Genomic DNA, 24,582 nt, shown 5'->3' on the forward strand with positions numbered 1-24,582 from the left:
TGAAGTGTAGTTTAAAGATGTCTTGTCAGTCCTCAGGGTCAAACTCGTGATCTGAAAGTTGTTTTGAATTGAATAAGCAATATTTTATTTAAAGTCTATGATGGATTGGATAAATTAACAGCATAAACTGCTGTATGCAATAGATTTTTAAAGAAATCATGTTAAATTGTTACTTTTTGCAAGTGCAAGCCACATGCCATGCTTTATGTATCTGTGACTGTTTTGTGTCAACTACATGCTCCTTTTGCCGACAGTAGTTTTATGCTTAAGTACTCCAGTGCACATCTACCTCACATGTTCAGACAGTTTGAGTGTTTGGCATGTTCCAGTGTGAAGCGATCAGGATGGATCAGATGCACATGAAGAGGGCAGATTTAGATAGAATGGGGCCATACAGTGAGTGTGACTGCTTGTTGTGGCAGTGCCGTTCGTATGACAGCCTGGGGTCCCCCTTTGGCCAAAAAATCAAGGTGATAAACTGAGCCTTGAGTGACACAATCACACTCCCTAGCCTTTATTTTAAGATGTTTTCCTGTCTTTTCCTTCTTCATCATCTGTCTCCTATACAGTCATAAGGTGCCCTGCATCTAACACCTGTTGATATTGTGGAAAAGTGGATCATATGCACAAACAAACAATGTAGAAACAAAACCCGGAAAAGGACATGATGCTCAGAGCTTTATTTCCATTTGTGGACAAGCAGTGCAAGACGCAAGCTGATATTTGAGTAGTAAGGCACACGCATCTGCAGGCAGGACTGGTGAGCAGAAAACACCACTACTCTTCATCATCTGCTGCTCCAGAGATGGAATAAGATTTCTCCTGTGTATTGCTCTCCAGCGTATCATCCTCAGTTTTAACTGTTCTGTGGGAGAAAACAATGCAGAATCTCAGCAGGCTAAAATGAAACATATTAATTCTACACTTTTTATTTTCTCAAAGCTCAACTGTAGCTGTTATATTTTCTTGGTTTATTGGATAGGATGCTTAGATTTATTTTTATTTTGCCATCACTCTCAGAAAAAAAGGTACATAAGCTGTCACTGGGGTGGTACCCTTTCAAAAGGTACTAATATTTATTATTTAGGTACTAATATGTATCCTTTAGGGGTAAATAAGGTACAAAGGAAAGGGTACTGCCCAAGTGACAGCTTTTGTGCCTTGTATTTGCAGAGATATTTGAGAGAGGACATAAAACACTGTAGAAAGAGAGAAAGGGAATGAGATGGGAATATGACTCAGGGCCAGAATTGGCCCCAAGTTCCTGCACAAACACCACAGAAAGAGCACATGCGCAAACCACGGTTCTGACAGAAAGCTTAATTTTAATGCTACCTGATAAGCACAGTCTTCCTCTCAGTCATCTCCACAGCCTGCTCTTGAGTGTAGTCAGCAGTGGTGCCTGGGCCGCCAACCCCACTGGTGATCCCATTAACAAGACCTCCGCCATTACCTGTGGCAGGGCCACCACCAATGCCTCCTCCAAGACCTGTGGCAGGACCACCACCTAGACCTCCAGCAAGACCTCCGCCCACTGTATCCGCAACTCCTGCACCCAGGGCACCTGCAACACCTGTGGCTCCAGCACTGTGAACACTCATGCTGCCGCTCATGAGGGACATGGTTTGCATGCTCTGTGCGATGGAAGTCAGACGAGAGTCCTCGCCCTCAATGAGCTTCCTATGAACAACAATTAAGGAGGAAGGATTGAAGAAAATGGCACTTTCAAAATTATTTATTTATTATTTTAAAGCTAAGTGTTTTTGGAGTTGTGGTATTTGTTTGGGTTTAAACTGTTTTATTTGATCATATATTTAAGTTGCTAAATGTTACCTGTATGTGGTAATTTCAATCTCGAGGGACATCTTCACATTGAGCAGATCTTGGTATTCACGCATGAGGAGCGCTATCCTCTGTTTGGAGGATTTCAGCTCAAGCTGCAAGGCCTCAATTCTTGCCTGCAAAAAACATTAGAAGTGTTTATGTTATCATATTTATGCTTAAATTTCTTTCTTCGATCTTACTTTGTATGCAGGCCAAAGCATATTTGTCTCACCTGGAGTTCTTCTAGTTCTTTTCTGTACTTTTCCTGAGTCTCACGGATCTGTGCTTCCAAAGCCTCATTTTTGGTTTTCAGAGAGTCCAAATCACGCTCCTTATTTTGAATCTAAAAAACAAGAGGAAACAATGAATGAATGTTATACTGTGATAATTTTGGATGTTGTTATAGTAAAAATTAACAAAGTATCAAATATTTTTTTGTCCAATGTAAGCATGTTAAAGAAAGATCATTATTACTTACATCCTTCTTCGCAGTGACAATTTCCTGTCTCACGCTTCGCAACGTGTCCACATGTTTTGTTGTTTTGTTGTTGAGATCATCAAATTTAGTTTTGTACCAAGAATCCATTTCCTGCAGAAAAATGAAGTTGTTTTGTTAATATGAAGGCCAGGGAGTGTTGTAACATATTTTGTTTAAATTTCTAACTCTGTTAGAACTGTGTGTACAATGTTGCAGCCTCCTCAGTTCCAAACATTTTAAACAATATTTGTCATGTAAAAATACCCACCTGTAAATTCTTAGCTGCAATGTCATCATACTGGTGTTGGATCTGCTTGAGAGCGGCTGAGAGGTCGGGGAGACTGTAGACGTCCATTGCTGTGGCGTGGGCTGAGTATATTTGCTTCATAAGCTCGTCGATTTCCTGAAAGCGTGCGGTTTTGAAATATTAAAACATTTCGATTTTATTTATCAAGTACAAGTATATTTTGTGTTTTAATTACCTGTTTGTGTACTCTTTGAAGGAATTCTAGTTCCACCTCCAGGTTTTCTAGCTGCTTCTCCAAAGCAATGCGCGCGGAGGTGGCGGCATCAACGTCCTGAGAATATAAAAGATAAGATATCTCATTCTATCACTTTTCTTTGCTTATGAAAATAAATGTTATAAGACAGTTTTATGGGAATCATACCGGACGGAAAGCTTCAATGTCAAGCTCGGCTTTCTTCCTCATCTCTAAGGCCTCCTCATATTTAATCTTAATCATCTCCAACTGACCCGCCATAGCATCCTTTGCAGCAATAGCAAGGTCCTTTAAAATAAATTGTAAGTATTATCATATAATTCATATACTTGTCGAAGTCAGAGAGTATTTTCTCCTCAATGTGAATTATCGCCTCAGAGTTCCTTTTCCTACACAACGTTGGACATTTTGAAGAGTCTTAATACAGGCATGTGTAAATATTTTATGGACAATTCAAGTCATTTACAAATAGGCCTAGACGTTAACCTGAATATTAATTAACAAGGCCTAAATTTATTGTAGCCGTTTAAAAAATATATATTAGGCTATTTTATGCATTCAAATGATTACCCGCTGCACTCTCATCTGGTCAGCCAGCCTCTTCAGCTCCTTGAGTTGCTCCTCGTACAGCAAGCGCAGGCCAGTTGGCTTCAAGAATCGATTCTTTAGGGCCTCGATTTCCGTCTCCAACAATTTATTTTGCTGCTCTAGCGACCGGACCTTTGTTTCGACAGGAGAATAAGAAAACACAGTACGCGTGTTATGTGCTCTGTCTGTATGCCCACAGGAGTGCGAATAATGCGCTTTATCTCGTGAGCCAGCAGTGGCATTTCCACACTGCCAGTGAGCGCGACGCATTCAAGCGTGGCCAAATCAGACAAATGCTGTCAAAGATGGCTCTAAAAATGAGGCTTGTTTCCAAAAGCATTAAGAGCAATGCTAAAGAATGTAAAATATAGCATATTTGTTAGGCTATCAATTATAGTAGGCTAGCTTATGATGTTATTAATAATTTAAATTCATATGTGACATAGCTGATATTAGCTACACACTTAAAAATAAAAGTTATTGGTATTTAGTTCCATGAAGAAATGTTAATATACATGGAGTCTTTTATTCCACAAAAAGCTCTTTATAGTGAAAAAAAGTTTTTTAGATCATAAAATGTTCTTTATGTTAAGAAAAAAATATATATTCTTTTAAGAACAGTTCACTGAATGGAACAAAGAAAAGGTTCTTTGGCATCGCTGCCCTTTTGGAACCTTTAATTTTAAGAGTGTATAATGTAAAGTGCAATGTTTTGTTTTTTTTTTTTTGTTTTTTTGTGCTAGTGCGCTTGCCTTCTCAATGTATGTTGCCAGTCGATCGTTGAGCAGAACCATTTCTTGTCTCTCACTGGTCCGTGTGCTGAGGAATTCACGGTTTTCGGCAGCAGCCTGGTCAAGATCGACCCCTGGACCCCCTCCTCTAAGACAGATGGCCCTCATTCCGAGACTGCAATAAATTCATATTTAGCACAATTTGAATTCCGAGGTAAAACGCCATGAGACCAACTGTGAGTGTGAAGTGAATGCAAGGTAGCATGTTACTGATGGTGAAGATTTATTTATTTGTCACTTTGGGTTTTATTAGGTCACACAGTTATTGAGAGCGCTCGAGTCTCCTAGAGGCTGTGTGTGATTTGTAACGGATTAATAAGTCAAATTAAAAAAAAAGTTCTAACAAAGCAATTATTTGCAGTCAGTCAATACAATATATGGAAAAGTACTAATTAAATACGTAACTCTATTAAAGCCACCCATTTGCAAGCAACCTAGTTTTTATATTAGTTTTGTTTTGTGGTTAATTAAAAACATTCTTAAATCATTATATAGCCTATCATATAAATAATCATTATATATAATATAAGACAAAATATAAATAAGAGAAAACAAACTTATGAGGACAAACTTATAACAATAAAAAAGTCACTATAACAAAAGAGAGTTTTAAGCATGTATAGCCTATACTGTATGTAGTTACACAAATATTTAAAGTAACTGTATTATTAATTATATATTTTATTTGCTAAGTGTAATATCTACAAAATATATTAAAAATATATCTTCCATAAAGTGGAATTTTGGAATTTATATTTTACATGGGAGTGTAATATATATATATATATATAAAAAATTGTTGGTTTAACTTTAAAAAAGAAAGTTACCTGGTTGCCTTAAAATTTTGAGTTCATTGAAATTAAAAATTTGAGTTAATACAATGAAGGCGATTTGTTTAATCAACAGAAACTCAAAACAGAAAAATATTATGTTATCTGAACCACATTAATTATTGAAGTTGATTTGGCAAAAGAAAAAATGTTGTGATGAATCATGAAAATATTTTTTTACAGTATGTATATGTATGTGGATATATATATATATATATATATATATATATATATATATATATGGATGGATATATTTACTACTCATTAATAAAATTACTTTTACTAAATATTTGCACTATAAAATTACTATTACTAAACGTTTACACTGTGCACCTCCTATAAATGTCAGAAATCATGAATTCCATTGCTGGGCAGAAAATAAAACATTTCTCCTCTTTAATAGGTTTAACCATTTGCATTTAGTCTGATGTTCTGTATTGTTCCTTTGCTTCTGTGCTGACAGGATGGGCGATGCTTACCCAGTCATGAGGGGCTGGCTGCGTGAGGATGAGATGGTCCTCCGGCCCACTGCCATGCTGCTTCTCACAGCCGTGGCATTACGGGAGTAGCTGGCTGAACGGCACCTCCCAACATCCCGTCTGACAGGAGAAGGGCTGCTGACCCTCACCTGGTAAGAGGAGGTTCTGGTGTCCTCAAAGTGGCGGCGATAGGATGAGATCCTTTCTGGGCTGCGACTCATCATGGGTCAGTGGCTAAACTTTTAGGCCTTACTTTGTTGATCTTCCTCTTGCAAGCTCTGTTCACAAATCCACACTCTCAGAGGCCCAGGCATTTTATACTCCGCTATAAACATGAGTCAGTGCTTTGGGAATGTTGAGCCTCTGCACCATCAAGAAATGGGCCTGTCACTCAAACATCTGTCAGGGTCTTGAGAGGTGTTGAAGGGAGGGTTAAATTAGAAGGAGGTGCAGTCGTGATGTGATGTGCTTTGATATGTAGGGATTTTAATTACACATGCTTCTAGACAGAGCAGGAAATAGTGTCACAGGGTCAATCTGTGCAAAGGGATACTGATATGTGAGAAATGACATTAATCTGGCCACTATTTACATGGAAGTATGTGTAAAAATGAGAAATGCAAAGGGAAATTAACCCCAGTGTTTTTCTATGTCCTGTCTGAGATTCATGCTTGAGATGACTACAGGATGTAAGTGGGAAGTCCTCACAGTCTTTTTAATCATAATCTAAAGAACCTCAAATATATTTTTCCTTAAAAATTAGAGCCAAATTATGCTCTAATCTTTTTCATGACACAATGCTGTTGTTTTTTTTGTTTTGTTTTTTTTAATGCTGACCAAATGTGGTTTATGAGATTCTTTCCAACGATCTAAGATTTGCCAGGCATGTGGGAGAAAGGCTGGGTCTACATCTCTCTGAGATGTGAACACTGGCTAAATGAGCTGAATCACTCAGGCGTTATTTTACTCCTGCTATCTCATTCAATTACAGTACATTAGTCATTCCTGTATGTGCTCATTATACAGAAAAAAAACAATGACAGCATTGATAAAGACAATAGGCTAGCCTCTTTATTGGCAATAATAAGGCAGCATTGTCTTTGTCTAGTTGTTGTTGAGGCTGCTTTGCTCAGTTATAATTAAAACTACTTTTTTATTTCGGATTTATCGGTGAAAGACGGCTTTATCACATCCACATTAATGGCATGGTACACATAATTCTTATCATCGTATACATACTTATGGCTCAAAGACACATGCTAGTGTGTAAGAAATTGTGATGATATTATAAAATGGCAGTACATTGTATCGCTCTGGTTGTCACAAGTCACAGATGACTTTGCAACTTGTATAACTCAGTAACAAAGGCTTATAAAGTACCAGTCAGATTATGTATGGCTGAAGAGGGTTTTTTATTGGTAGAAATTGTTGAACATACACAATACAGTTTGGAATCTGTAATCTTTAAATGTTTTTGAAAGAAGTTTCATGCTGACTAAGGCTGCATTTATTCAATCAAAAGTACAGTAAAACAGCACATTGTGAAATATGATTACAGTTTAAAATAATTGTTTTAATATTTTTAAAAATGTAATTTATTCATATGATGGCAAAGCTGCTTTTCAGCAGGCATTAGCTACTCCAGTCTTCAGTGATCCTTCAGAAATCATTCTAATATGCTGATTTGCTACTCAAGAAACATTTAATAATAATAATGTTAAAATGGTTGTGCTGCTTAATTTCTTTGTTAAAACCATGATTCATTGTTTTCCAGATTCTTTGATGAACAGAAAGTTCAAAAGAACACCATTTATTTCAAGAAATCCTTTGTAACATTATGACTTTACTGTCTTTTTTTGATCAATTTAATGCAGCCTTGCTGAATAAAAAATAAGAATGTTATTTCTTTTAAAATAAATATATATTACACATAAACTAGCAATTAAAGTGTTTTGTCTTGATAGTTTTATCTCACTAAATTACATGAATTATGTTTACATCAGATTTTTTATATTTTGTGAAGAAAATGCGAGTAATTCTTGCCTGTGCATGATGACATTCAAATGAAGTTACACCCTGAATTATAATATTTGAGGTTAGGGGTTTGTTTAAATTAACATTTAATTATTGAGCAGATTCTTTTATCAAAAATGACAAATGCGAGATAATAATGCAGATATACTTTTTTCAGATAAGCACAATACACACAATGTGGCATTAAAGTTTTATTTTCAAGAATACAAAAAAACCACACTCCACTTAATTTTATATAGTACTATGCAAACTCCATAAATCATTGGATAAAAGTTATATTTTCTGCCTGATATTTGGATTGCCTGCTCAAAATATTTAGATTTAAGTATTAGGCAAATAGCCATCAGCCCTTTGAACAGAAATCATAACATACACACTGCACGCCACTGCACTTCCTATTCCAACTACAGTAGGCTATGTATGTCAAATGAAACATCGGAGTAGAACGTGCATTGACCACAACATGTAGTATAGTGCATCTTGGCTTATAATGTAATCACACAATTTCTTATACCACTGAATTATCCAGTCTTAGTGGCACATTTTAGCTCTGTGTCAATTGAGATTCAGTCAAACTTCTATCACAGTGTTAACATAACTGCAATGGAACAATCACTTTTTGGTTTGTATTAATTCACGTTCTGCCCATTCTTGCCATCCGCCTGGAAAATGCTGAACCCTATCGGAAGAGAGAAAATCAATTAGGCAACTAAGGCCATACAAACAGAACTTGAATATACTGTAGTGTAGCATATTGATATAAAAACAAATCTGGTTTAAATGTACATTTCCTGTTTCTTCTTCAGTGAAGGCATTATTAAGGCATGGATTTTCAATCTTTTTTTAGGCCAATTACCTCTTGGTGGACAGACACCTGGAGTACATTGAATAAAATTTACAGTAGCCCTGCCTATAAATGTGTGTATATCATACTATATTAAGGGTACACTTAGTGTTGTCAAAAAGTACTGACTTCGATAACAAGTCAGTACTGAAATTTTAAAAATGTGATGCTTTGAGCGCTGTTGAGCTGATTCGTGAACACCTCTGATTGGCCATTGTGTTCACGCACTCAATTTTATGTCTATGATTGATTACAATGATCAGCGCACGGGAGCGTTTGAAATCACACGGAAGTGTTTGAATTTGAAAGCGGGCGTCTTATCAGATAGATAAGATGTGTGTATAGATAAGACGTGTGTATCTGTGTAAGTGCTCGGTGAAGAGCGTCATTGATGTCTATTTACAACATACAGGTGCTGGTCATATAATTAGAATATCGTGAAAAAGTTCATTTTTTTATTGTAAATTATTTTAAAAAATGAAACTTTCATATATTCTAGATTCCCTACATGTAAAGTAAAACATTTCAAAAGTTTTTTTTTTAAAATTTGTTGATTAGAGCGTACAGCTCATGAAAGTCCAAAATCCAGTATCTCAAAATATTAGAATATTTACATTTGAGTTTCATTAAATGACCATCCCTACAGTATAAATTCCGGGTATCTTTTGTTCTTTGAAACCACACTAATGGGGAAGACTGCTGACTTGGCAATGGTCCAGGAGACAATCATTGACACCCTCCACAAAGAGAGTAAGTCACAGAAGGTCATTACTGAATGGGGTGGCTGTTTACAGAGTGTATATCAAAGCATATTAAATGCAAAGTTGACTGGAAGGAAGAAATTGGGTAGGCAAAGGTGCACAAGCAACAGGGATGACCGCAAGCTTGAGAATACTGTCAAGTAAAGCCAATTCAAACACTTAAGAGAGCTTCACAATGAGTAGAATGAAGCCGGAGTCAGCGCATCAAGAGTCACCACACTCAGACATCTTCAGGAAAAGGACTACCAAGCCACTTCTGAACCAGAGACAACGTCAGAAGCATCTTACCTGGGCTAAGGAGAAAAAGAACTAGACAGTGAACAGTGGTCGAAAGTCCTCTTTTCAGATAAAAGTAAATTTTGCATTTCATGTTGAAATCATGGTCCCAGAGTATGAAGGAAGACTGGAGAGGCACAGAATCCAAGCTGCTTGAAGTCTAGTGTGAAGTTTCTGAAGTCAATAATGATTTGGGGGGGCCGTGACGTCTGCTGGTGTTGGTCCATTGTGTTTTATCAAGTGCAGAGTCAATGCAGCCATCTTCCAGGAGATTTTGGAGCACTTTATGCTTCCATCTGCTGACAAGCTTTATGGAGATGCTGATTTCCTTTTCCAGCAGGACTTTAGCACCTGCCCACAGTGCAAAAACCAGTTCCAAGTGGTTTGCTGAGCATGATATTACTGTGCTTTATTGGCCAGCCAATACGCCTGACCTGAATCTATGGGATATTTTCAAGAGAAAGATGAGAAACAGTTGATCCAACAATATACAGATGATCTGAAGGCTCAATAGTGCCTCAGCAGTGCCACAGGCTGATCACTTCCATGCCACACTTCAGTGATGCTGTAATTTGTGCTAGGAGCAAGTCATTTGCTGTAATATGTCCTGCCGATCAAGTATTGAGTGCACAAAAGAACATACTTTAAAGAACTTGAACTTTTCTGTTTTGCAAATCCATTTTTTGATTGATCTTAGGAAATATTCTAATATTTTGAAATACTGGATTTTGGACTTTCATGAGCTGTACGCTCTAATCATCAAAATTTAAAAAAAAAACTTTTGAAATGTTTTACTTTACACGTAGGGAATCTAGAATATATGAAAGTTTCATTTTTAAAAATAATTTATAATAAAAAAATGAACTTTTTGATGATATTCTAATTATATGACCAGCACCTGTATTATTGAAGTGTTGATCATTGTAGCCAATCACAGACATATTTGATGAGCGTGTGAACACAATGACCAATCAGGTGTTTAAGAATCTGCTCAACAGCGCTCAAAGCGTCACATTTTTAAAATTTCAGTACCGACTTGGTATCGAAGTCGGTACTTTTGACAACACTAACACTATGTAACTTTTTTTATTCAAAATTTACAAAATTTATATAATGAGCGAGTACCTGTGTGACTCGTCATGTACATAAACAGAGAGAAGTAGCTCTGGATACAATGTTCTTCCACAAGACTCATGCAGTTTTGCTTATTAACCACTAGAGTGCCAAAAGTTACATAGTGTACATTTTTGTAATAAGAATATTGTTATTCTTATTACATACTTGTAATAATTTGAAAAATCATTAAAACAGAGATGGCAAAACCTAATTTGGCCTGTGATGACCTTTGATTTGGCCTTCCATGCCATATCAGGAGGAGAAAAATAGTAAATAAACATGCCATTGAAGCATATCTTCATTTCATTTCTAATTTATCTATTTGTTTGACCTTTTTTGTCTTATTTAAATGTAGAGAATATAAAATGCAACCTTTACTTTCAGCCTAACGCCCTCAATCAAGTTTGATTTTTGGCCCATCGTAGTAAACCGTTTGGGCACCCCTGCATTAAAATAATCATTATTGACGTACAGAATCATATACATCATGTACATTACAATTTAATGTTACTTAATATACATTTTTATGTAAGAGGGATAATAGCTGAACTTCAGCTTTGGTTGAAGTTAGCTTAATATTGCATTTTGATTAATACTTTTGATTTTTTTTTCTTTACCAAATTTACTTTCAAATCAAATACTAATTGGTGAATACCCATTTGATGACCCCTGCCGTAAGGTATAACAGATGCTGTAAATGCCATATTTAGAGTCATTTTCTTTTATTTCTAGACTGAAAATATAAAAGTCATCCTTTTCAAAGTTTTGTTTTGAAATCAAACTGTGTAAAAAGAGACAAAGAAACAAGCATTCTATAATAAGCATAATTGCTCACTTGGTGTATCCTAAAGACACTGCAGTTTCCAGGGCAGTTTTGCTTCTTACACCAGCTAGGCAGGTGAACACTATATTTTGGGATTGTGATGGCATATCTCCTCCGTATTTCTCCTTGAATTCATCAGGTTTGAGCTGGAGAGCTCCGTTCAATTGTCCCACTGCAGATGAGAGGGTACAGTATTGTAATTTATATAATGTTCATTTAAATATACAGTATAAGGATGAGGACAGTCACTGACTTACGTGGAACGTTAACTGATCCCTGTATGTTCCCGTATTCCCTGAGTTCCCACGGCTCGCGGACGTCTATAACCACACTGGATCGGGACACCAGCAGTTTCTTCAGCTGCTCATATGACACATCTATTGAAGGCTGGCTAGAAGAGCTGAAATTTCGTAATGAAGCACCATCATAACGAATGACGCGGATATCTGAAAGATGACACACACACACACACACACACACACACACACACACACTTGACCAACAGAGGCCGTTCTTTTGCAAGACGTATAGTTGTCGTTATGTGCTAGTATACCTCTTAAAATAAAAATGTCACCTTTTAGAACAGTTTATATACAAGCTCGTGTTTTTAAAAGTACTTATAACAGCCCAAACCTTTTCAAAAACGTAGAGGGAAAAATCACATATGTTAAGCGGTAAAGATGAATGCAAAGACCGTGATTTTACAGAACTATCGATGTCAATCACGATGTATTACATTTAGCTGTTAAATGCACACTGCAGTATTTCAACACTCACGCTGTAAGCAACGTAAATGTGTCCAGCATGAACTCGTTGTCAGAGGTCTTGTGACAGGAATGACACTTCTGCTCGCTAAAACGCGGACAAAACTTCTTGTCAGCCGTGAATAGACATTTAAAGCCATGCTAGAATTTAAAGCAAAGAAAGCGACAGAATGACGATGTTACTTTCTTCCTTGTTTTATATTTAAATATTAACGAAAACACGGTGAGACCGAGTCTAAGTTGTGTAGCAGGATTTCAGCTACTGCTACTCCTACACGCATGCGCACCACTACTATTACGTATTACCAGTGACGTAGGCTATTTCCTTTTCTTATTCGTTTTTCTTTGCATGTTTTCTTTATATTTTCTCCTTTCCCTTTTTTTCTGTTCAGCAAAGTATTATATTTTGACATGCAAGTGTTTATTTACCATAACCTGAAATGGTTATAGATATGTCATGTTAATGCATAATATACGTTTGCCACGTGCTGCTATATGATGCAGGAATGTTCATGCACAATAAAATATATAATGCACTTATGCAAAAAAAATAAAATAAAATAAAAAAAAATAAAAAAAAAGTAAAAATAAAAATAAAAAAATAGAGTATAACAAAACCAGAGTATAATAAAACTAAAAGTAAAGTGTTTTATTTATTTTTTTTACATTATATATAACAATAATATTTAATTCTCAAATATCTCTTTTGTGTTTACATTTATACAAAACACTACGGTACTTTTAAAAATGGTTCGGCTGAGAAACGAGTTTGGCCATACAAGTATCCGTAGCGCGTCGTTGAGGATGTGACCACGTGACATGTGTAATACTTGTGCTTTCTGTTCTTCTTTTCCAAATGCCACTAAATACGCTGACAAACTCTGTTAATCAAAATACAAACCGACTTGGGATTGCTAGATTCCTGATTGTCGAAGTGTTAGATCCGAACACCAAACTACCGACAGAAATTCTTCCGTATTTATAAACTTAGAAGCATATGCAAGTTATTAGCCTCGCTCTTCCACCTGGCCACTTGACAACTGACGTTCACTTGGTTGCGAGCCTGGAAAGGAGGGGAACATAAACAGGGTGAGTTGGGTTTATTACTGTAAGCCAACGACCTTTTTACTGTTATAACCACTATTTATTAAACAACCATGTGTTATAAACAGATCTTACTTAATACTAGGGAAGCAAAGGCCTTTAACCAGCCGGTACCTGCTGTCAGTACTTGTATCAGTTACCTGGGCAAGTCTCAGGTGTCGTGCTCTTGTTTGCTTTGCTACAGTGGCTTGCTATTCTCTCAAATGTATTTATTATCCTCACTTACCGATTCGTCAGTTATAGTTAAGGGTTATATTGCTGACAGGATACTTCCTTATCTAAACTGTCTTCAAATGCTGTCATCTTTTAAACAGTATACATGTGGTTCGGATAGAACGAGTTGTCGGGCATTGTGGTGTTTGCCCACTGATATTTGAGATAGATATTCCAGAGCTTTCAAGAGCTTTATTTTCTTCAGTAAAAACAAACATTGTTGTGGGGGAAAAAAAACTAAATAAGAAATAGCTATATTGTCAGTTTACATGTTGTGCGTATTGATTTTAGCAGTTTTTAGACTTTTAGTTACATTGGATTATTTATTATAATTATTTAACTTTTTTTTGGTAGTTTTTAGCCTTTATTTACATTTGATTTATATATATATAATTACATTTTTTTAAATAACATTTTATAGTTACAATGGATTGTTTTAATGAATACTTTTAATATATAATATAATATAGTTATTTTAAATTATATAATTCTTTTAAATAATTAAAAAAATAATTTTAGTCTTTTAGTTATAATGGATTATTTTAATATAATTCTTTTAAATAATTTTAAGTCATTTTGTGCCCAGCTTGGGAGTGTGCTGAAGTCCTCAGGTGAATGTGTTATGTAATAACGTTAGGCTTCAGAAACACAATTTTAACTGTACTGGGGGCTCTCATACTTAATCAGTGATTTTTGTTTTTTTCCCCCTAGATACAAATGCGGTTGAAAGACCCCTTCTCTTTAAAAACCACAGACATGACCAAGCGGTCTAACAAGCCAAAGAAGCCCCGCGATGAAGAATCGTCCGACGAGGTTGGCGGTAAGGAAAGGTTTTGATGCCAATACCATTTTTCATGCCAGTACATTGTTCATGGTACATTTGATGCCCATTGCAAAATCACAAAGAAGCATACAAAGCATTTATCAGACATTAAGGATCTATCATGCATGTACTAATTCCTTAGTCATTCCGATTCAGATAGTGGATTTAACAATGCTTGTACAGAGTTGTAAACTCTTCAGTAAAAATGTATATTCTTGTGTCATCTAGGGTTGACGTGCCAGCATGTGAGCAGGGCTGTGGACCTCAGCTCAGTGAAGAAGGCAGTGACAGGCAGTCTGTGGTCTATATGCTCCGATTGCCTTAAAGAGAGGAACATGCCTGAGGGAGAACCAGCAGGAGCACATGACATCCTTGTGTGCCTCAAGTGTGGGTTCCAGGTGAGATCTTGACACTCTGCAGCACTAAATATTTTGTGTTACAATGTATGCAGCTCTGTCAGTGCGCAGTGACAGGTTGTTTGCTGCAAATTCATATTTCACAAATATTAGAAACTTTACTGGCAAAACAGACAATTTATTCAGATATTTCCACACATAGCAGGGTAAATGACTTTGACAAGCATTTGGTTTTTGACAAGCGTTTATGCTTTTTGTGTAAAATTTATGTGCTTAAATTCACACTGATGTGTGAATATGTTGCTTAAAAATTTGGGGTCAGTAAGACTTTTACTCACAGTATTTGTATGGGTCAGTTAAGCTGTTCAGCCCATTTGGGAGTATGGCAGAGACTTTATTTAACCTTGATTTGACAGTGGGAAAAAATGTATTAACCAAAACTTGACCAGATCATAATATATATGGCAACCTTGCTAATGTTGCTCTCTTTTCCAGGGCTGTAACCAGGCAGAAACTCAGCATTCCACAAAACACCAGCAAACTCATCGCTCTGACTCTCACTGTATCACAATCAGCCTCAGTACATGGAAGGCCTGGTAGGAAACATCAATTGATTTCTATATTGCATGATAATTTTACCATTTATCCATCAGTAAGATTTTATTTATTTTTTTTTTTAAAGAAATTAATAAGGCTGCATTTAATTTTAATATTTACATTGTTAATTTTTTTTTATATAAAAATGCAGTTATTTTGAACTTCTTATTCAACTTTCTATAAGAAAAAAGTTATTTGCAAATTTGAATGATTTCTGAAGAATCATGTGATACTAAAGACTGGAGTAATGGCTGCTAAAAATTCAGCTTTAACATCACAGGAATAAATTACATAAAAAACTTATTAAAATGCAAAACAGTTCATTTAAATGCAATACTATTTCATAATATTACTGTTTTACTGTATTTTTGGTCAAATAAATGCAGCTTTCAAAGACTTAATAGATTGCATTTTGACATTAGTTAATGGTTTTTTTCTCCTTTTAACAGGTGCTTTGAATGTAAGGAAGAGCTCTCCCCTCACTGCAATAAGAAAGCCCTGGCTCAGACTCTGGACTTCCTGCAGAAGCACTCAGCAAAAGCCACCTCAGGTAGTTATTCCACAGGAAAACAAACAGAAGTGTGATTTAATCTTTAATTATTGGAAAACACCTATTTTTTCTTCTGCTAATAGTAGTGACAGTCATTATGGTTACGCCTGTCTTTTACACTACGCCGCCATTTTCGAACCTCAAAAACGGAGACTTTCGAAAACACTGCAGTTTTATTTTGAAAACGCCGGGGTTGCATTTCAGTATAAAAGGACCAAAACGGAGACTTTTGAAAATGATGGCGTGGCTGCCCACATTCGCTCTGCGTATCCTTGATGACCATGTAAACAATAACATGGAAACCAAACTGTAATCTTTGCTGGATTTGTTGTCATTTTTAGCAGCCATTGTGCAGGTAAACTCTGCATTTTTTTAATACTGCAGCTACCTACATGCACAAGAGGCAACTGTTTACATTTGTATGTGCATGCCCAGTGTGCATGAACGGTCATGTGACATGCGTTTTCGGTCGTGTAGTATAGACGGAGATCGTTTCTGAAATGCTGTGGAAACGCCAGTGTAGATGAGGATTGTTTTCATTTTAAAACACTGTTTTAAAACGAAAACACTAGTGTAAACGGGGCCTATGATAGAAGCTGACTCTTCTTTACAGATTAAAACCTGAAAATTGCCTTGTTTTCTAAAGCTTTTGGTAGCTCAAATAAGAGCTGGGTTTTCTTTCAAATAGCTCTTTTAGAAGCTCCTCATTGTTTCTCTATGCATAGCAATGCCATGTTGGCACATCTGTCGTCACTGACCATTGTCCTGGGATCATTCGTTTTTAGTTTTCTAGATACAATGAGGAGACATACACAGTCTTAGGCAATCAGAAAGCATTGTGATATTTCATAGACAAAAAATCTGCTGTTTTTCTTTAGTTCCCTCTCCTACATTCACTTGAATTCAGTTTTGTATGTATAGCATTTTTCACAATATATGAGGCTTTTCAAACTTGAAAGCGTTAACCTTGGGTCATTCTAAACCCTGGGAAAATAGAATCCTGGGTTATTTTGTCTCACATTTCACTACTCATTCTTTATTTATTAATCCTAGGTATTTATAGTCTGACATTTCACAAGGTACATTTCTAAACCCTTTCACATTCTTATTTGAATATTTGTGGTGTCTGCAACCATGATTGAATACATACAGCACAAAACTGACCTGATAATGACTAGTCTCACTTACTTAATTTTTTTATTTTTATATACAGTGCACAGCTTTTCGGTTACTGTACGAAGCTCAAAATATATAACTGTGATATGTTCAATTTCTAATAATTTCTTACTATACACAGCAATGCGGGGTTAACCCTGCAAAAGTTGTGCTAACTCTGTTTTCACAATAAGTTTGGCCAGTTATAATCTAGAATATTTATGATAATATTGATTAATTAATTTGCTATTCAGTTAAATGTATTAATTATTGTAATAAAGGAGTGCTTCATTTAGCAGTAGGGTACTGTACAGAAACTGCTGTAAAGACTTAAAACTGCTTAAAGACATACTACACTGACACCCTCATTTTAGCATTGATTTGTCTCTTATAGGTGATATATTAAACTTTGTGGTGCTGGAATCACATGCTGTTGATTCAGTCTTTAGCTCCTGCATGTCACTTTGGCTGACTGCTTTCTGTCATACAGCAGCTCCCTGGCTCCACCTAGAGCTGTAGCAGCAGCGCTGCCTTGGATGCATGATGAAGTTACTCTGCTACACTTTTGTTTTTAGTCTGTTGGAGTGATTTATGAACTTGCCATTATGCCCTAGTGCAGGAGGCTTAACCCCAGGTTGCTCGAGTGGGACTGTCCTTGTAGTAAGAGCATAAACAACTTCTAGGAATGCATAGTGTAGTATTTTAAATCCCGTTCCTTATTTATAACCACACAGCACAGTAGAAATCCTCCTTTGATTATTTAGGTTCGCCATTAGTTCTCCACCTTCTAGTCTTGATGTTTCTTGGAGAAGTTGTTTCCAAGGTCATGTCCATGCGTGTCATGATCATCTGCATCACAAAGTTTACTTTTTTTTTTTTTTTTTTTGTAATTTTATGAGTCTGTCAAGAAACCATGTGGGTCACCTCAAAGTCAGAAGAAAAACATAATTAGAAAGAAGGAAATTATATTTCTATTTCTAATAAAGAAAATGAAGCTTATTTTTAGTCCACACCCCTTTTACGTTGTGACATTTTCATGACAATGTGCTTAAGGGTCATAAACAATGTCACAGTGTACACTAGAGTTAATTGTTTGTGGTCATATTTTTTAAAACTTTCTATACATCAATGAACATTAAAAAAATTAAACAGCACAAATGTTTCCAACATCAATAATAATAAGAACATAAGAAATGTTTCTTGAGCATCAAATTGGCATATTGGGATGATTTCTGAAGGATCATGTGACACTGAAGCCTGGAATAATGGCTGCTGAAAATTTAACATTGCCATCAGTGAAATAAATTTCCTTTTTAAAATATATTAAAAAATAGAAAACCAGTTATTTCTTTGCAATAAGATTTCACAATATTGCTGTTTTTACTGGATTTTTAACCAAATAAATGCAGCCTTAGTGAGCATAAGAGACTTCTTTAAAAAATATCTTATCAACCCAACTTTTAAATGGTTAAATATGTCTGTAGGTTTCATTTTCTTCAGGCAAAATATTTTTTCCTGTTGATGTTTTTTTATTTTTATTTAGTGAATTTGCAGTAAAAAATATGATCTGGAGTCCTGGACATGTTCTTGCAAGTTTAATAAGATTTACCCATGTAAGGCATTAATCTTGTAAAGCCTGGCTGAAATGATGAGGACCAGCATAATGGAGTGTGATCATGAGGTTGTGTTTCGAAGAAACAACTTTAAATACATTCTGTCACAGTTGTCTGTGTGTTTTTTTTTTTTTTTTTTTCTTCAAGTTTCAACTGTGTGACATGAAAGACAGCTTGTTTTCTCTGGTATGTAAGATTAGACGACATGTTCAACTGACAGTAAATGCTGATGCACAATATCTGTTAAAATTCTCATTTCTCTTTTCAGTGATCAGCAAAAGCTAGTGTATAAAATTTCACATAGCAGTGAAATATGCTACCTCCTTATCCTTGCATGATGCTTAACTGTCATTGAATCGGTTTCTGTCCCTGTCCATGCCCTCATGCTCTGGTGTATCAAAGTTAAGTTCAGTTAAGCCCAGGCTAACTGGTCTCCCGCCACTCCAGGGGCAGCCAGGCTCTTGGTAGAGAAGCTGCGCTCCAATTCCGTTACTGCCGCATGGCTGCGCTCATTAATGGCATTAGGCGCTTGAGTGGTGCTCCCCGGTCGGATTCCCTGAAGAACGGCTGCAGCTGTGTGGAGATGGGATCCTGAGCTCTGCTCCTCCCCCTGCCCAGCCTCATCTCCCATGATTCCCCTTTGCTCACTCCAAGCTTCTGGGAGAGGAAGCTTGGAGTGAGGAGGGGAGCTTCATTTTCTTCAGGAGGGGAGCTTGTTTCCTTTATAGAGCATCCTCAGCTGTTGAAAGGTGGCGGATGTTGTGAAAGGGGTTTTTTGCTTATGAAATGGCTGTATTTATTCCAAACATGTGAACCTTTACAACTAAGCTTGGGAACAAACTTTTATTCTTTCTTATAGTGGAAAACTGTTCCAGTCCAGACAGACTCTGGATATATCTTTGCACTATGGCCTTGACATAACTCAAACATCTTGGTGATTGTCAGATGATATTTTTTTTATAATCTCTTTCCAACCAAGCGTGATAAAGTCTCAGAGCCAAAAATCTGAAGACAGAAAAGGGAAAACATTTGCCCACTTGTTTTTTTTTTTTTTTTTTTTGTCTGGTGAGGGCCAGAAGGTAGCTGGTGGTGGTCTGTGGTGTTCGGCCAGAGTTAGGCCACCTCCTGCCCACATCCTTCTTACCCAGCTCTTTAAATTACCTGTTGCCATTCTTCCATGCTCATTGTTCCAGGCGGGCTGACTAAATGAGGAAGAAACAGGCAGCCTTTGTGGCTGTGAAATGGACTGGCGCTGGCATAGAGGAGCTGGTGAAATTGCATTTCTGCAATATTTGAAGGCCAGGGTTTTTTAGACAGAGCTTGTTGTTGTGTCCGCTTTTTCTCATAGACTCATGGCACAAAAGAGCCCCAGCAAGAATTTTCCAGAATCCATAATAGTTTTCCACAACAACAGCAGGGAGAAGAAAGAAAATCTATTAACTGCGCTCTCTCACCAAAAAGGCCTTCAGCTCAAGTACCAGAGTCTTGGTAGAAAGAGACTTGACCTCAGAGAGCCAGGCTTGTGCTTGAAACACAGCTGGGGAGGCTTTGTTTGAGGAAATTAAAATGTTTTTGCTTCAATACTCATCACAAGCTGGCACATGCAGCAGTTGAATCTTTATTTTCTCAGATTGATTTTTCAATCTCATTTCATATTTCATGAGGTGAGTGTTCAAACTGGTTTTGCTTTACATTTTAGGTTTTTATTCATTTAATTTTTTAAACACAGTTGTAAACAATAATTGCATGATAATCTTGAGTGAGTTGATAATACAACGTAAATTACACCCATACTGAAAACTAGAATGCTGAAGCAGTTATGATTATATTTGAAAACTTATGTTTCTAATAAGTAACCAGATAAGATGTGTGAGTGTGTGCAGTTTACATTAAAGTATCGTCAAATTTATATTTACAACAGGCTTTATTTTACTCATAAATTGAAAAACCCCACTATAAACCCCATAGGAAAATCTCGACAGAACCACTGGTAAATTAGTCTTCCAGGTTCTGACGTCATCCCTGTACCGCTCTATTATTTTTCTTTATCGGTTTACTTTATTTTCGAATCTCAAATGTTCATTGGAACCCATTAGCCTGTATTTGATATATACACTTGTATGGTTTTTAAACATTGTTTTATGTTTAATCTATCAGTGTTGAGGATTTTACATCTAGGTCTTGTTGATTACTGAGGATGGTTAGCCTCGGGTGGGAGAAAGCTTTTCTATTTAGGTCAGTCCAGGGCCAATGTGAAAAGCATATTTATGTGTGTGTGTGTGTGTGTGTGTGTGTGTGTGTGTGTGTGTGTGTGTGTGTGTACGAAGGAATTAAGACGTTGGATACTCTTGGCCTCAGATGGCAATGAAGCACGGTTTTCATGCCCCATGGCCACAACAAATTAACAAATTAATAAGACATTTGGTGTTGCTCGGCCTTCCTCATGACTGCTTGCTGTCTTCAGCCTGAGGAGAGCTGTCCTTCACTTTGTGAGAAACAAGGGAAGATTTTGAATAGTGTATATGTTCAGTGCATTAACTTCTATAAATCTGTGCTTGACTCTTCTCAGAAAGTTCTCCTCTGCAATGCTACAAACACTTGTTACTTTTGTGACACTTTTGTTTTTTCAAGTACAAATGACTAGTAGTGCTAGTTTGGAGTCATGTAAAAATAAAAAATCCTTTTGGAGTGTATAAAAACGGAAATAATTACTTCTCTTGTATGATTTTTGTCTAGGACCAACCAAGTGTAAATAGTTCACCTGAAATCTTTCTTCCACGAAACACAAAAAGAGATATTTAACAGAATGTCCAAGCAGCTTTTTTTCTAGGGACGTACACATTAAGGGTATTTGGCAATATAAGAGACTTTTTTTTTTTTTTTAATCCATTTTAAGTGATATTAGATATTTAATTAGTCATGTTCATTTCCCCTATTTTTATACTTAGATTACCATTTTTTTCTGTCATCTAACACTCAGTCTTTAAAACTAAGAATTTAATAGCACTGTTCAATATAATCTTCATGAAATCTCTAAATAAATATCAATTTTTTATTATGCACAACATAATGTTGTAATGCCTAAATTCCCTTGTAGCATTTAACAATGATTGAGTTTAGCTTTTAGTGTTTTATTTTTATTTTATTTAAACAATAATATAGAATTCTACTGTCAGTTATGGGCCAGAAAGCAGTGTTGTTGTTGTTGACTAAAATGATGAAAAACATACAAAAAAAAAAAAGTAAACAAAAATTTGAAACTTTGCCTAGTTTAAGTTGAAGTATGAAAATAACTTGAACAAAAACTAATAAAAATGACTAAAGAAGTACCAAAACTTAAAATTAATCATTCCGATACCAGTATCGGTATCGGGCCCGATACCAAGCTTGTGTACTTGTACTCATGCTCATAAAAATACCCTTCGATACCAAAGACTGATACCTCGCGTGACGTAACTGACAGAATTTTTCCATGCACAGAGACACTGGCGGCAGCAGCAGAAATGGTCAAATGCACACATAGTTGTCAAAATGTCCATCGTGTGGAGTATCTCACGTAAATACAGTCGGTTATAGCCTAAGTGGACGTAAACATTTGGGTGAAACCAGGATATGTGTCAGTATCCATGGATTCGGTCTTAAAGGGACTGTAGCCTATATTTGTCATTAATGTTAATAAAACAACAAAAGATGTTAAATAAATGTATACATGGTAAATAAACCTACTGTATCTGAAAAACAAGTTTATTTAATTTGTATCTCTATAGCAGTGGTTCCCAACCTGTGGGCAGCGGCCCACTAGGGGTCCTCAGTGATCCTCCAGGGGGGCCGTGAGATAAATTAAAATGAATTAATTAATTTAATTATTAATACGTTACATTAAAAAAATAAATTAATTTAAAAAATACATTTAAAACAAGGCACCACCTCTCTCGTAGGTATTCTGTGATGGTTTCGGATCAGCCCAGGCCGTTTCTCATTGTGCTGCTGTGAAATACTGAACGGTGGCTCAAAACGCAAACTAACTCTCTCAGTTGGAAAAAGAAAACCAGTGTCGCTAAAAAGGTTTTGATGGATGACGATTGTAATGAAGGTAAAGACGATTACAGTGACATACAGCAGTCGTACATAAGGCATGCGCGAGTCCGTTATTATGCGCAAACAAACCGCATGTGCGCTCTCGACTCACTGATCGCTATAACATCGTGTTTCTGGATGAACGCAGTTCAATATATATTTGCGTAGTTGTCAAAATTAATGTACTGTGAGTGTTTTATAATGTGCAGTATTGATTTGGAGAGAAGGGGGGGCCATGGTGTAAAAAAGGTTGGGAACCACACTGCTCTATAGTATTTGTTGTATTGTTTATACATTTCTTTTTATATAACAACAATTATATATATTGGTAATTATGCCTTTTGAAGGTTATTGGACACTGTGAAATTTTTGTTCTTTAAGTTTGTGACAAGCACATAAAAAATTACTTTTTTCATTAGAGTAATAATAAAGAAGCTGTCCTACATTCATTAGTCTCACTGTGTTGTGCTTGGAAAACTGCAACATCACCAAAAAAAAAAAAAGTGAGAGAAATTAATAAATGTATAGGCATCTGTATCGGTATCGGCGAGTACCAGGAAAAAAAGTATCGATACTCGTACTCGGTCCTTAAAAAATGGTATCGGTGCATCCCTATTCATCAAAATGAGTAAAACCAAAGAATATAGTTCTGATGTGCAGCAAAAGATTGTTGAGCTTCACAAAATAGAAAATGGCTGTAAGAAAATAGCTAAAGCATTGAAAATCCCCATTTTCACTATCAGGGCAATAATTAAGAAGTTCCAATCAACTAAAGATCTTACAAATCTGCCTGGAAGAGGACGTGTGTCTAAATCGTCCTAATGCACAGTAAGGAGAGTTTGAGTGGCCAAGACTCTCCAAGGATCACAGCTGGAGAATTGCAGAGATTAGTTGAGTCTCCAGCATATTCAGTTGTCAGACAAGACTGGAACTTCAAACGGGACCGGCTTCTATGGTCAGATGTAACTAAAAAAAGAGCTTTTTGGCAGCAAACCCACCAGATGGGTTTGGTGCACACATGGATAAAAAGTACCCCATGCCCACGGTTAAATATACTACTGGATCTTTAATGTTGTGGGCCTATTTTTCTTCTGGAGGTCCTGGACATCTTGTTCAGATACATGGTATCATGGATTCTATCAAATACCAACAGACAAAAAGTCAAAACCTGACCGCTTCTGCTAGAAATCCAATAATGGGCCGTGGTTGGATCTTCCATCAGGACAATGATCCAAAACAAACATCAAAACCAACACAAAAATGTGTCACTGAGCACAAAATGAAGCTTCTGCCATGGCCATCCTAGTTCCCTGACCTGAACCCTGAAGAAAATGAGTGGAGAGAACTGAAGAGAAGAAGCACCAACATGGAGCTGGGAATCAGAAGGATCTGTAGAGATTCTGAATGAAGGAATTGTCTCTGATCTCTTGTCAGACGTTCTCCAAACTCATCAGGCATTATAGGTGAAGACTCAGAGCTGTTACCTTGGCAAAAGGAGGTTGCAAAAACTATTGAATAAAAGTGTGCCAATAATTGTGGCCAATGTGTTTTGGAGAAAAACATTTATTTCATAATGTAATTTTTTTTTTTTTTTTTTTTTCCCCACTTTCAATTCTTTTCCTTCAATGAAAGGTTAGTTTTTTGTTAATTTTATGAATTAAAGATCAACAAGATAAACAATGCAGATTTATTTTTATAGTCATTTTTGATCATATTTACCAAGGGTGCCAATAATTCTGACCACCACTGTATATACACAGTGAATGTGAATGGGCACCAGGGACCACCTTGGTCACTGTTCGCTTTCATTGTATAGAACAGAACAGCTTAGACATTCTTCTAAATACTTTTTTTTGTGTTTCACAGAAGAAAGAAGGTCATGCATATTTAGAATGTCATGAAGGTGAGTAATTAAAGGGTTTCACAGCTCTTGTTTTGCCTCAAAGCTCTTAGGGAAGATCTTCTTTTAACAGTTATCAGGAAACC

At 36.3% G+C, this 24,582-nt stretch overlaps 3 protein-coding genes across 8 annotated transcripts in view; 1 reads left to right on the forward strand and 2 right to left on the reverse strand.

The window, feature by feature from the left end:
• Positions 1–680: 680 nt before the first annotated feature.
• zgc:172323 (uncharacterized protein LOC564165 homolog) lies at positions 681–5,728 on the reverse strand. Its single transcript, XM_051866057.1, has 11 exons — positions 5,491–5,728; positions 4,143–4,296; positions 3,373–3,522; positions 2,971–3,090; positions 2,785–2,880; positions 2,571–2,705; positions 2,303–2,413; positions 2,057–2,167; positions 1,834–1,958; positions 1,336–1,680; positions 681–865 (listed from the first exon to the last, which is right to left on the reverse strand). Exons 1-11 carry the CDS (start codon positions 5,712–5,714, stop codon positions 778–780), a joined length of 1,659 nt encoding a protein of 552 aa, XP_051722017.1. The 5' UTR covers positions 5,715–5,728; the 3' UTR covers positions 681–777.
• A 1,974-nt stretch (positions 5,729–7,702) lies between these two features.
• Positions 7,703–12,410, reverse strand: tstd3 (thiosulfate sulfurtransferase like domain containing 3). Of its 3 annotated transcripts, XM_051866055.1 has the most exons (5): positions 12,122–12,410; positions 11,602–11,790; positions 11,357–11,516; positions 10,894–10,964; positions 7,703–8,203 (listed from the first exon to the last, which is right to left on the reverse strand). In XM_051866055.1, the coding sequence occupies exons 1-4, from the start codon at positions 12,246–12,248 to the stop codon at positions 10,916–10,918; spliced, it is 525 nt and encodes a 174-aa protein (XP_051722015.1). In that variant the 5' UTR covers positions 12,249–12,410; the 3' UTR covers positions 7,703–8,203; positions 10,894–10,915. The 3 variants fall into 3 exon arrangements, with proteins under 3 accessions (XP_051722015.1, XP_051722014.1, XP_051722016.1); XM_051866054.1 differs by lacking the exon at positions 10,894–10,964 and having other exon boundaries at positions 12,122–12,409; XM_051866056.1 differs by lacking the exons at positions 7,703–8,203; positions 10,894–10,964 and adding an exon at positions 8,210–9,845.
• Positions 12,411–12,880: 470 nt separating this feature from the next.
• The window catches only part of usp45 (ubiquitin specific peptidase 45), a 34,080-nt gene continuing 22,378 nt past the window's right edge, over positions 12,881–24,582 (forward strand). For 3 of the 4 annotated variants that reach the window (XM_051866045.1, XM_051866044.1, XM_051866046.1), the window contains exons 1-5: positions 12,881–13,197; positions 14,137–14,245; positions 14,477–14,646; positions 15,100–15,200; positions 15,651–15,751. In XM_051866045.1, the coding sequence (XP_051722005.1) occupies positions 14,143–14,245; positions 14,477–14,646; positions 15,100–15,200; positions 15,651–15,751 (475 nt within the window). In that variant the 5' untranslated portion in view covers positions 12,881–13,197; positions 14,137–14,142. The remainder of the gene's footprint in view (positions 13,198–14,136; positions 14,246–14,476; positions 14,647–15,099; positions 15,201–15,650; positions 15,752–24,582) is intronic. The other variant, XM_051866043.1, reaches the window with a different exon arrangement.

The sequence above is a fragment of the Ctenopharyngodon idella genome, chromosome 16 (genome assembly GCF_019924925.1).
Source record: "Ctenopharyngodon idella isolate HZGC_01 chromosome 16, HZGC01, whole genome shotgun sequence".
NCBI classification, from domain to species: Eukaryota; Metazoa; Chordata; class Actinopteri; order Cypriniformes; family Xenocyprididae; genus Ctenopharyngodon; species Ctenopharyngodon idella.

Coding starts and splice junctions, on each gene's coding strand:
- tstd3 (XM_051866054.1), bottom strand. CDS start 12,248: ATGGCTTTAAATGTCTATTCACGGCTGACAAGAAGTTTTGTCCGCGTT. Junction 11,517..11,601: donor GGGATCAGTTAACGTTCCAC/GTAAGTCAGTGA, acceptor TCTCATCTGCAG/TGGGACAATTGAACGGAGCT. Junction 8,204..11,356: donor GTGTCTTTAGGATACACCAA/GTGAGCAATTAT, acceptor CTCTTCCGATAG/GGTTCAGCATTTTCCAGGCG.
- zgc:172323 (XM_051866057.1), bottom strand. CDS start 5,714: ATGATGAGTCGCAGCCCAGAAAGGATCTCATCCTATCGCCGCCACTTT. Junction 3,091..3,372: donor ACCAGATGAGAGTGCAGCGG/GTAATCATTTGA, acceptor TTTATTTTAAAG/GACCTTGCTATTGCTGCAAA. Junction 2,706..2,784: donor TTCAAAGAGTACACAAACAG/GTAATTAAAACA, acceptor GCACGCTTTCAG/GAAATCGACGAGCTTATGAA.